This window comes from Triplophysa rosa, linkage group LG6 (genome assembly GCF_024868665.1).
Source record: "Triplophysa rosa linkage group LG6, Trosa_1v2, whole genome shotgun sequence".
NCBI classification, from domain to species: domain Eukaryota; kingdom Metazoa; phylum Chordata; class Actinopteri; order Cypriniformes; family Nemacheilidae; genus Triplophysa; species Triplophysa rosa.
The window spans coordinates 12,058,532-12,071,691 of NC_079895.1; the positions used below are offsets into that span (position 1 = coordinate 12,058,532).

At 37.4% G+C, this 13,160-nt stretch overlaps 1 protein-coding gene across 1 annotated transcript in view; it reads left to right on the forward strand.

The window, feature by feature from the left end:
* Positions 1-13,160, forward strand: part of stxbp5l (syntaxin binding protein 5L) — a 154,479-nt gene that overhangs the window by 61,613 nt on the left and 79,706 nt on the right. The window contains exons 3-4 of the mRNA XM_057335913.1: positions 1,304-1,385; positions 5,893-5,993. Coding sequence (XP_057191896.1) covers positions 1,304-1,385; positions 5,893-5,993 — 183 coding nt within the window. The remainder of the gene's footprint in view (positions 1-1,303; positions 1,386-5,892; positions 5,994-13,160) is intronic.

The window sequence follows — 13,160 nt, forward strand, 5'->3', positions numbered from 1 at the left end:
TACCTCATCACGCAACCCAGGGGTTTTCAAACATGTTTGTCAGCCGAACCCCTTTGTCCTAAATAATTTACTTGAAGTACCCCCCTGAGAGGTACTCCCCATGAGGAAGTAAATATTTCAATAATTTAATAGTACATTTGCATGTTTAATTTAAAAAACATTTATTTTTTATGTTTTGAAGTTTTTATTAGGAGTATTTTACATACCTATTGTTATTTTTAAACATTTCTTTGCAAGTAATGGAAACAACATGTATGTGCACTGGTAGACATACAGTTTACCTCAGTTTGGGAAACCTTGTTCTTGATTAGTCTGTGTGTTTAGTACAATATTTTAATGACCATTATTTGAATAACAAAAAAATGTGGGAAAAAATTCAAGCACAACTTGAAAATGTTTGAAAGAACATCTAATGTCTTTCAATGGAGTGAAGGAAATCTGATATTTTGTTCAAATAGCAATGACATCAATTTGCTGAATTAACACACTTACTTGAAATATTGAAGATTCTAGCACAATTTATTTGGTCGTTTCTTTTTTCATTTATTCATTGATTGATTTATTCAAAATCATTATGTTTTGAAAAATCATTATGTTATCAAAATATTCAATTTATTTCTAGGTTCAAATTACATTTTGAATGGCAGATTTTAATGTGGTCTCATAGAATATCTATAAATGTTTGTATTTATTTTTAATCAATCACTTTCTTTCAGTAATGTAACACCAGAATCACCACCAGAAAGAAATGTTCACCACCTAAAAAACAGTTTAACCCCTGCACACCAACCAAACACGCATCTCTAGACCAAAATGCACAGCTTTTTGTATAAATTAAATTAAACAAAAGTTGAATAGAAACGTATTGTTTGTGATCTGAATTATACTGAATGTCCCTGTTGTTGACTATGTTTCTGTAATTGTATTATATCATCTTGTTTTACTGTCGTTTGAGGGGGTCAGATGCACTTGTGTGTGTTGCATTTGTAGTTAAAAGAAGAGACAAATGGCAACATGATCTTTCTCCTCCCCCTGTCCGACTTCTCACAGCTCTCTTTGATCGATTGCTCTGTGTGTGTGGCTGGAAGAAATCCTTATTCCTTTCCTAATCAACAGATTCCAACAAGAAGATCTATTTAAAACACCGTGAGCTAATCTAGGGGTGAAAGCTGTTAATATGACCTGATGAGTTCATCCATACATCACTGTTTTCATCCATCAGTTGATGTCTTGACTGTCTTTTTAGCATAATGTTATAATACTCTTTCAAGGGGTCTTTCCCTTAACTCTGTGATGTCATCAGTCTGGGAGGGCCAGGAGTGGACTGCCATTGCCAGCATGAGAGTGGGGCGGCAGTTCTCCAACTGCAGTTTCTCATCAACGAGGTACAACACACCCACACACGCAGGCACACATATATTACAGCATGTATTCGGGCAGCATATGCAGAAAGCTCGTAGGACGGCAGAGCGTGTCTGTGCATGTTTATATCTTTTATTTTAGGTCCGTATACTCAAGTATCAATGCATGCTCAGCTCTTCAGAAGAATACGTTTAGGTCAAAAGCCGATCTCCCTCTTGGTCTTGCGGTGCTAATGCAGTCAGTCTTTATTTCACATCAGATGTGTCAAGAGCTACATGTTACTCTCTGTCTCTTTTTAACGCGCACACACTGCAACTCATGAATAACAAAAGAAAAGTTGGCGCGTTTGCTCATAACAAAAAGAGCAAGTGTGAAAGTTTGACATTTGAGGTTAGCAGGGGTTAAATTGGGCCGGTCTCGCTCTGCACCCCGCATGTGTGCGCTGGTGTTATGGAGCGGCACTCCGTCGTGCCCCAGTATGAATTTCAAGTTTAAGTAACAATTTATCTTTTTTTGTCAGGATATACATGTGGCCGCTGTAAATTGTCACACAGGACCAACCACTGATTGGGATCTTTGTTTATTCCTTAATTGTTTATTATGTATCAATGTATTATATTTTTGGTTGAAATAAGAAAAATCAAATACTCAAGAGACCAGCTTTGGAAAATCCGCTCAAAACTATTAGTAGCCTATTACAAAGGCAAATAAGGATGACAGTAATTTCAGTTATCTCTTGGGTGGGCAGTGGTGGACAAATAAAACGTCTTTATGCAACAATAACAAGAACAATACGGTAGTGGCAACTCTAGGAATAAAACACAAAATGTTTTACACTCACACTGCCAATAAACAAAAAAAAAGAAAATACCATTATGTACACATTAAATGTCAGTGTAAACATTACTCACTTTTGAAATAAACATCCCTCTTCACACACGCCAATCTGGTAGTTAAGCCACAAGAACAGGCCTCAGATGCAAAGGTGCACTTGTTAGCTTAGTGCTAACGCACACACATTCACACGTTCCTGCACCAGCATTTGGAACACAGAAAAATAACTCAAAACTTTCACCAAGTTATTCACGCGGACAATATCAAGTTGTACGAAATCATCCACGTACCAAATCATCCAAGCAATTACGCGTAAACACCCAAAATCTCAGGCCGAATTCTCTTCCCAACACACCTCTTCTCCTCTCCGCTTATCGCGTCCACTCTCTGTCTGAGCTGCTCGCGCATGCGATGACGTCATCGTCCCTCTTAAAGGAATCTTCCCTTTATTAAATGAAGATATGCTTTCGCAAAATAAAAGAAATAAAGGCTAGTAAACACCACCTGGTCACATACACTTAAGGCCATTGCACATTGAGTCCAAAATTTATACGTATCCAAAAAATAAAAACGACCCAGGGGCGGACTGGCCATCTGGCGTACCGGGCGTTTTCCCGGTGGGCTGCTAACGTATGGGGCCGTAACGGACGCATTGGCCGCTTAGACAGAATCTAATGGAGATACAGTATATTCTGTTTGGAATGCATGCTTGTGCTTCCTTTCTGCAGCGCACAGCCTATTTGCAAGTTGTAGACATGACGCACGGCGCCGCTTCTCGTCCGGTGCGCTCTGTTGTTTTAAAGTTTCAAGTCATAATGCACTTACTTTCTTGCGAGGAAAGGCTTGACTTCCAAATTATGTTAATCCAAATTATGTTAATCAAATTCAAGCATTTAAAGCGATTTGTTCATGGTGTGTGAGGCAGCAACAATGCACAAGTTAATGGGTCGTCTCAATCATTGTGAATGTTGTATGAAGTTTTGACAGAAAAGTACTGGAAATACACAGGTCATACAGTACATACAATTCTGTGAACATTAATAAATTGAAGATATTTTATATTGACACAAGGATTAAAGGGCACAGGCCTACAGAAAGATTTTATTCTTACATGTAACTTTGTAAACTGCTGGCTTCTAGAATGAGTTTGATCAGCATTTTATTGTTCATATGAAAGTGCTCTCTCAATTTATATTTTACAGTTTGTCAATTAATAAGATTATAAGCACCCCTCAAAATCCCCCATAGAGCCCCAGCACATTACAAATCCCAATTTAACCCCTTGAGGTTATCCATTTTGGAAAATGTTTGAAACATTTTCTTACACAAAAGATGTTCTTATCAAATTCTCCAACTCTACATCTCCATTTATTTCTGTCTTTATTATACAGTATGTTCTATCTCTGTCCACCTACAAATGGCTTTAAAAGTCATCATAGAAAGACATTTACAACCCATTTTACTTCTCTAATGAGAAAAAAATGTAAGGCTGGCCTTTATTGTATGCATCGGGAATTGATTGAGTGGGGAAATGTAGATTTCATATCAGAATAAAACAGACCCGAGTGTAAGCTGTCTGTTGAGGAGAGTTGAAAATTGTTTACCCCGGGAATTCATATTTTACATACTGGGGACCAGGATGATGTTTGGTATGAGGAGGCTGAAGGTCAAGTTCATCCTCAAAACCATCTTGGCATATTCCTTCTTTACTTTTTAGCTTTTATGAAAAGAAAGTGCTAATCGGGCGGAACCCAGGAACCATTTGCTTCGTTCTACAGTTCTATTTCCCAGTATTGCCAAAGCTTTAATTTCGTTAACAAGCATTAAATTACATCTTTGACTTTTGATTACACACATGGTATGACCTTCAGCCTCCTCATACCAAACATCATCCTGGTCCCCAGTATGTAAAATATGAATTCCTGGGGTAAACGATTCCTGGGGCTATTGATTAACAATTACTTGCCCCGCCCCCGTGGCCTAGGTGACACCAGCCGAACAGGAAATTATTTCAGCCTTTTTGATGATGATTACAAAAACAAATATTGGGATAAATTTGCACTAATAAATCGTGTACAATAATACCACAAATACATAAAAATAAATTAAATAAGGTCAATTTCATGTTGCCTTTCAACTTCAAACAAAACACGCACACAAAAAATGTCTAATTCAGAGAGATGAGAGTGCACACATACTTTTACATTTTATCATGAGGTGAATTATTCCGATATCACACATCAGGGGTTTAGCTTGCATCCATATTGATTTCATTACCTGAATCATTACAACATTACAACAGTGAGATATTGATGTAAATAACATTCCATCACAAGGGCCTGTCTCTTACTAACCAGATATTAGAATTTCTAGAATGAGATTGCTCCTTGTTTCTCTTTCACATTTGATTTTGTGACAACCTTCCTCCCTCTTAAAACAGCAAACTCAACCTTCTCTCGCCACCTGTTTCTCGCAGCTTTTGTCTCTCGGGTGTGCTGGTGCAAACTGTGTTTACCTAAACACCATCTCCATAGAAACTCAGTTGTCAGTCACCTGACTGATAGATTCGATGCACTGAGAGAGAGCGAGAGGTGAAGTGAAAAGAGTGTAAAGACGGAGACAAAACTATGGTTGAGATAAACTGTTGGCCATTATCATTAAACAGTGATTTGATAAAACATGTTCACATTAAAGAGCAACACAAACAGCCCAGGCAAACAACACTGCTGCAGCAGAACATTAGAAGCTTATTAATATTTATTTTATTACATTTCTTTCTTGATTTTCTGATAATACAGTCAGATGCTCTAACAATTATCTACTGGCCATTTCACAAATCCTACAGATAAATTAGTTGTGACCACCACTTTGTAATTTACTGTGCATTATTTTATTGTGATTTAATAATCAATTTATATCAATTTTATACTTTTGTGAATTTCCCTTATTTGGAAAAAGTTCATTGCACACGAGCTGATACACTTTAGATGACGTAATTAATAATCACAACACCTTTGGTCTCTGTGTGAGGATCACCACAGTGAATTCCCTCCAGTGTCTAATATGTGGAAAGTAATTAGATATAGGGATTCAGAAATGATATAGGGAAAATTATATAGGGCTTCAGATGAAATGGGTCAGAAATACACTTGTCGCCCTGATTGAAAGGCAGGAGAGGAAAAAATCACAATCACACTTTCATCACATTGTGCTCTCTCTTCTGTCTAAATTATTTCTGTCTCTGTTAGCTGTATAGTCCATTCTGAACTCTGTAACACATGGCTCTGAATTACACATGTGACATTTTTTTTATTCAAACTATTGCATCTTCGATCCAGGGTGGAGTTTAATATCATGAAATATGCATTAAATGAATAGTTACTGTGCACAGAATGAAAAAGATCAATGTGACTGAATACATTAAGGTTTATCATTTCCTAGAAACTATATGAATAAATTCTATACAAGTAAAAATTCTTAGAATTTCATTTGTGCCATAGAACATGCAGTATATTGTATATATCATATTCCCCATCCCTTGTTACATTTAATCCTTGAATGGTGACATCTCACATGCAGAATCCAATCATTTCAATGAGACTGATTAAAGCGCAAATAAAATTTCGTGACATGTTCATTTGCAATATTGACCCAAGTTTTCTAGATTTAGTGATTGTTTGATGTATGTGTTCCTAGGGGGCGCTGGTCACAGCCTGTGCAGATGACACACTGCATCTCTGGAACCTGCGACAGCGACGGCCAGCTATCCTCCACTCTCTAAAATTCAACAGAGAGCGGTGAGTAGCTTACATATAACCAATTTGCAAATCGCTCAGATATGTATCTTGACTACATTGCATAAATTCAACAAGGCTAACAGATCAAGTGTAAGAATTATTGACACCTCCAGAGGATTTCATGAAATAAGATTTGAATTACATTTTTTTATTCTCACATTGCATTCGAAGTGAGAAATCAATGTAATATTTTAACTTGTGGAGAAATTGTTGACTGTGCGTTAACTGTGCGTTCACACCGCCGCCGTCGAGAGCGTCAGAGTGGCTAGAAGTCATTCATTTTCAATGCGAGCAGCGGCCGGCAGTTTGTCCACGAATCTTTCTACAGCGTTGTTGGCAGGGCGGCCAGAGCGATTTTTGATGCTCTCGACGGTGGCGGTGTGAACGTACAGTAAGGCAAGAGTGTCGAACTCGATAAGTATGTAATAAACAGACAGCTCAAGATGCAGGGGAAAGCTTAGCCTCAATGTTTGTCAAATCTTCAAACGCTCAAGTCATCTCTCTTCTCATCAATTTTGAGTAATAATGTTATACACACAGCGTGTGTTAAATAAAAAAAACAGTATCATATGATTAGGAATCATTTAGCATTATGATTATACATCACCAGCAACATCCTCAAAGTGTGTGCTTGACCAAATAATAACAAAATCAGAAAAAAGAAAACTTAGTTTGTAAACTTGGAATCTCGTTTGCTTTTTTCAAGAGAAAAATTATAAATTATTTTGGCACACTATGGCTCCTAAAAAAAGAAATTTATCAACAGACTCTCACAAAGGTTATGTTGCGTGTACACAGGGCCCTATTTTCACGATCTAAGTGCATGGTTTAAAGCGCATGGCGCAGGTGCACTCAGGGCATGTCCGAATCCACTTTTGCTAATTTAACGACGGGAAAACGGTCTAAACGGGTTGTCCCGACTCTCTTAATGAGCAATGGGTGTTTTTTGGGCATAACGTGCAGTAAACCAATCAGAGTCTCATCTCTCATTCCCTTTAAGAGCCAGTTGCGCTCGCACCATGGCGGACTTGCTATTTACACGGCAGAATTTGCAAGAGCAAAGACTGGACGCTTCTCTAGAGAGGAAACGCATCTGCTCGTGCGTGAGGTTAAAGACTATAGTCTATAGCGCAGACTATACAGGACAAGCCGGATATTTATGTATACAATAATAATCTTTTACATTGTAATCCATTTATTTTTTATATTTGGCATGTTTGTGTGCTGCTGTGATCCCTCTGTGTAATAAGTAAAGTGAAAGCGCGTTGTGACCCGCCCAGAGGCGCATTTTCTACCAACGCGCTCTTTAATTAACACAAAAATATTCAGTTCCTCAAAATAGCAACTCGCCAACAATGCGCCTGAAAACACCTCTTTTTCAGACCAACACGCCCATGGGCGCACAAATGAGCGCAAATGCATTTGCTATTTAAACAACACGGCGAGGGACGGGAAAATGAGAACTGTGTCAGGCTGAAACTAGCAAAAAGCCTTGCACCGCATTGCGCCGGGTGTACGATAGGGCCCTTAAACTTTTAGAAAATGTACACAATTTAGCAACATATGGTCAGATGTTGATTACTCATTATTTGCAGTTACAGACAAGTTTAGTTTGTCATATTTTTGCTCAAAAATGTAGAATGAGAATTTGTCAGACCATCTCCTGAGGTCTTGAATGCCAGGCGTAACAAGTATATTAAAGTATATAAAATAGTATTATAGTAATATTAATATATTTTATATTTTATATAAACAATGCACACTTATATTTTTCAGCACAACTTTTCAAACTGCAAAAGTCTAAAGAAACTGAAGTGCTACAGTAGGTGTGATGTGGCTGTATTTCACTAAATGAGATTAAATGAGTCAGGGTCATTTCTAATAACCGTCGCTCACACTCACAGCTGTGAAATGTGGGCTGGTTAGATTCTCTGCATAGGCCTTTATAAATTGTATAAAAGTATAGCAACCTTGAGTGAAGTTTTAAACAGAAATCCTGACATATTCTGAACAAACAGAGAGACCTTGAGTGACCTAGAGAGAATTTGTATGTATGTGTTTTTCTTCACATAAAAACTTGATGTGTTAGAAGACCTTGCCATAATTTGGCCTCTGATCACTTTGTTGATTGCTGTAGAAATGAAAGAGAGGAATAAACTTTTTCTGATTCAAAGATGTTTTTTTCTCTAGGCATCAGAAAAGTTTACCCTCAACAGAAATGCATTTCATAGCTGTTGGAAATCTCATATGTGCAACTTCTTTAAAGGCACCAAATTCTACATTTATGTAGTGCTTTATTTTTTTAAGTCACTTACAGCAATATATTAGTCAGGTTTCTTTTACTAAACGGAGGCACGTCAGGATGCCAAATTATCTCTAAATGCTGATCTATGCTAATCTAATAATTGATGATCATAAAGAGGCTTAAGATATTTGATATTCCTTTTTCTGCCCACTTTAAGTGATGAAATAGGGTGGAAGAAGGATATAAACTATTATTGCCAAATACTAGGGTTTAATTATACATCACTACCAATAATCATGATCTGCTAATTATGGTTTTAAAGATATATTGGAGGCTCTAACCCCATGCACCCTAAACCTAAACTGTGAAAGTAGTCACCCTCACAGGTATTTATTGCTAACATTGACCAAAAACAGTATATTACAAAAGAACTCGCGTTGCAAACCTTCTGAATTGAAGCCATAAGAAGATATTCGTGAATGCAACGCACACTGTCAGATCTCGTTGACACATTCAAAGCTGACGAAATGATGCAATCGGTCATGAGATACACAAGAGCCAATGCTATTTCACAATCACAGCTGATGTATCACTTCGTCTGGCGGTCATTTTAAATGTGTGTTAAACGCAGAAGTTCACAGGATTTTGAAGATTAACTGTGGATGGTGCTCAATTTTAGTGTCTTTTTCTCATAAAAATCGTTTGACCTCGGTACACTTGGAATATATGTACGTTTTGAAAAACAAGTGTTAATGTTTTATATGCTGTGTTTTATGTTGTATTATAAATAAATGGGTTACGTTGCTTGCTCAAAATGTGTGAATAATGTGTAATGTAAATAAAGGTAATCCTGATGGTTTATAAATTAATTATCACCCTCCAATACGTGCCAAAATTATAGCGCAATATACAATTTTACTTTAATGGTAGACAACATTTTCTCCTGCCGGTAGATGTGCTAATTCTGTGAAAAGTCCAGTGCGTCATATTTGAGGTAAGGAACAAACAACATTTCTTGTCGTTTGGGTTGGAGGACAGGTTGGAAATAAAATGTTTAACAAATGACTCTCACATGCCTAAATGGTCAGGTCCAATCTCTCCAACAGACATGTTTACAGTAAAAGTGCTAAAAGTGATTTTCTTTTCCCGTTTATCTTCTTTCAGACACATCTGCTAAAATGGTGTAAAAGTATCAAGAGTTACCCTTTTGCTTTATTAGAAATGTATTTGACATCAAATCGGCATCAAACTGAGAACTCAGAATGAGTGTCACAGACTGTATTGCGCAACATAGCTAAAAGATCACAGCGAAAAGATTTGAATACTCAAATTCATACTCCTCTAAATCCAACAGCATGAACATTTAGGAATAAATCCGCGGTCACACTTTTCGTTCCATTTACTTCCATTCATACACATGCGAATGCGTCAGACCGGAAATGCAAGCCCGTCTGAAGATATTTCACTGCGTAGCAAAGTGAAAGTTTGGTGAACTCTGACCAGCAAATTCGCGTCACAGTGCGACACAGTGCGTGAGACCAATAGAATATCAAAACGTCACAGCGTGACCTCTCGGTACAGAAATGTAAAAGATGGAGGAATCGCTCCCACCCATTTTCGAAGCACCGTCCGAACGAATTTCGATTTCTCAAAGTCAAGTCTGACCACGGCATAACAGATTGCGTGATCTGTGATACATAGTTTGAAAGCCTTGTGCTTTGCTTGGTTTGGCTAATGAGCTTTGTTCCCCTCCGTAATAACTGATGATTGTTGTTCAGCACCTCATCAGACTGTCTGGAACAAACAAATAAAGTCACGCTTTCTCACACTGTCACAGATTTCTCCCATCGTATGTGCTTGCTGTGACCCTGAAGTGTTTAATATTTGGATTTATTAAAATTATGCAAATCTGCATGTAATGAGAAATGTTGTCTCAGATCAGTAGGTGCCTGTCTATGTGTGCGTGTGCGCGTACACAGTTGGGTGCGTATATTTGTGCGAGGCTGTGTCAGATGACAGAGATTTTCAGATCAGCGGGGTCAGGAGACAGACTCAGGGGGGCTATAAGAGTTCTGATTCAAGATGCACAGCATGCTTGTCTTTCTCTGAAATACAAGACGAATTCACCGCAGTACAGACTCACCTAGCCCTATGACATTCAGACGCCGCATCACAAAATGTGTCTAATACATTCTGTAACGCAACCCACGTACATATTGCATTCTTTTTGTTAAAGTGGATGTTAGAGTAAACTGTCTTCTATAAGGTCCTTCTTCTCACTACTGTTACTAGTTTACGTAAATAGCAATCACTATGATCACATTATCATTGCTTTATTTTTGCTAATAGTATATTTTATAGTATATATCTTAAAGCTTTACTTTCTGATTTACTAATATTCATTTTTTATATGAAAAGTGCAATACAAATACTGCTGTCATAAGCCCTATCCGCACAGGATTAGTATTACCTGGGGACCTCTGGTCATTTGTAATAATTGCAGAGGTTGTCTGTGATCTTAATCGCGTGCGAATCGGCCATGTCTATAATTTGTAAAGTAAAAATTCCCCCACAAAAGACCTAGCATATTTTGACGAACACTTTTCAAGGTTTTATCCACCGTTTGCGAATAATCGAGGCTGTTTTGGAGTGTTTTGATATAATTTCGGGTGCTGGGTCATATCCATGTCTGCCAACACTTTCGTTTTGGCCAGGGGTCTCCCGTTTGTTTATTTATCAAGGAAACTCTTGTAACATTTGAGACCCGCGATCGCAGTGATCTTCTGTCCGGTTCACGATCACGGGTCTCAAATGCTGACAGGTACGGTCTTATATCATTATACACCATACAACTATAGGCTATACAACTATACGCAAAGCTTTGTCATCACATCCTGTGCGAATACTATTTTAGTAAAGCAACAATTTCAAGATGAGAAAGTTTGTTAAAATAACTTTTTTATGGCAAGCCACTAGTATAAAAACACATTTTACATTCACATCTCTGTTGCCTCCTTGATTACTAAAGTTTTACAGCTACAGTTGTGTAAATGTTAAAGTGGAATTGTATCATTGTCACTATAAAGATCTGCAAAAAAAATATGTTTTCTTGCAGATAGCTTAAACACTCCCCTGTCATTGTCAGTTAAATTAAATACACCCCAAACTTGAGTTACCTGTAATAATAACCAAAGAGCTCTTGGCACCATCGCCCGCAAAATATACGCCCTTATATCACTGTGATGGTCATTTTCTATTCTGGACTTTCCATGTGTGCCAGTCAAAAATATTAAACTGTGGATTAGCATGGCCAGGTGCTCTATTAGCATTCTAACCCTGACAAGTTTAGCTGTCTGTCCAGCGCATCGCAACCTTCATTTCCAATCACCTCGACTGTCTGACGACCCCAGAGGCGTGCGAGAAGGAAAACAGAGATTTTCTTTTGTAATGAGTGTGGACAGAAGTGAATTACCGTGTGCTGGTCTTTATTTTCTAGTTAACCTGCTTATAAGGATGATGGATGATGCCATTGGATGGATTTCAGTATGAAGTCTCAAACAGAGCCTGGATATGTGATAGTTTTATTGATCATTTTCCTAATAATTTACTGGATGCTTCATGTTATCAAGCAGCTTTGTGTGGCATGCCACGTTTAGCTGTGGGGTTCAAATGGTCGATGCAGATTTGAATGTGTCTTGCAACATTAACAATTCCTTTTTCTCATTGTTTCTCACTGCTCTAAATCTGTCTCTGTTGGATGTGATAAAGTTCAAACAGAGCAATATTTTGAAACATCTATAGTGTTAAATCTTATGTAGCAACCTCAATTTCAAAACTAAACACTGTTTACATGTATATTAATATGTGGCGTGTTATTAGATGCCTTCCCTGTGGAGTTTCTATTGTGACAGTAGCAGTGATAAATCACAGCACTAATAGTCTGCCTAATTTTGTGATTATTTTGTAATTAACGTAGTGCGCATCAGCCAAGTGCTATCTTGCAATTTCTTTTAACCTTTTGATGACACTGGAGACAGCAGCACGCTATGAAAACAAACACACCGGCATGGGAAATCGCTCAATGTCACACCTTTGCCGTTTTATGTTGCGTCTCGTCACATTTTTTGTGTCTCGTCACGTCTCAGTCATGGCTCATTAGCTCTGGTTTGTCTTGAGGTAATAGTGTTCTAATTAATTGCTGCTTCCCAAAAATACACACAAGTGGACCCAAGAGGGGCTGGTGTTTGACTGACATAAGCCCCGAAGCAAAGCCAAACCAGGCAACAGTAGACACAAAGTGTGACAAGTGTTCTTCTAAGCGCTGAGAAGCACAGTGAGATGCTAATCACTGAAAGTTAGTCTCTGCCTAATAATAGGGCCATCACATGACAGTTGTGCTTGTTATTTTAACGTGGACATGATTCGAACGTCTCATTTTACTGTGTGTCATTTATACACAGTTTACCAAAACAACTGTTTATATTGTATTCATATGCAAGAATAGAAAAGGGTTATGTTTAAAACATACATATATAAATAAATTGAACATGACATTATGAAATTAATGATTAAATGTGACAATAAATATGCACATTTCATTGAATATTTGTATTTGCTATTTCATGATATATTTAATTCATGAGAAGCTGTACCACTTGAACTACAGGAACTTAGGAGATCAGAAAAAAGGTCCCAAAGCTGTCACTGGGACGGTACCATTTACAAAGGTCCTAATATGTACCATTTAGGCAATGCAAGTTTATTTATTTAGCACATTTCATACACAATGGTAATTCAAAGTGCTTTATATAAAAATAATTAAAATAATCATCTAAAAATAATCACAACAATAAAATGGAATTTAAAAACCTTTAAAATTATATTTAAAAAAACAATTTAAAGTTAATCAAAACAGGTTCAAT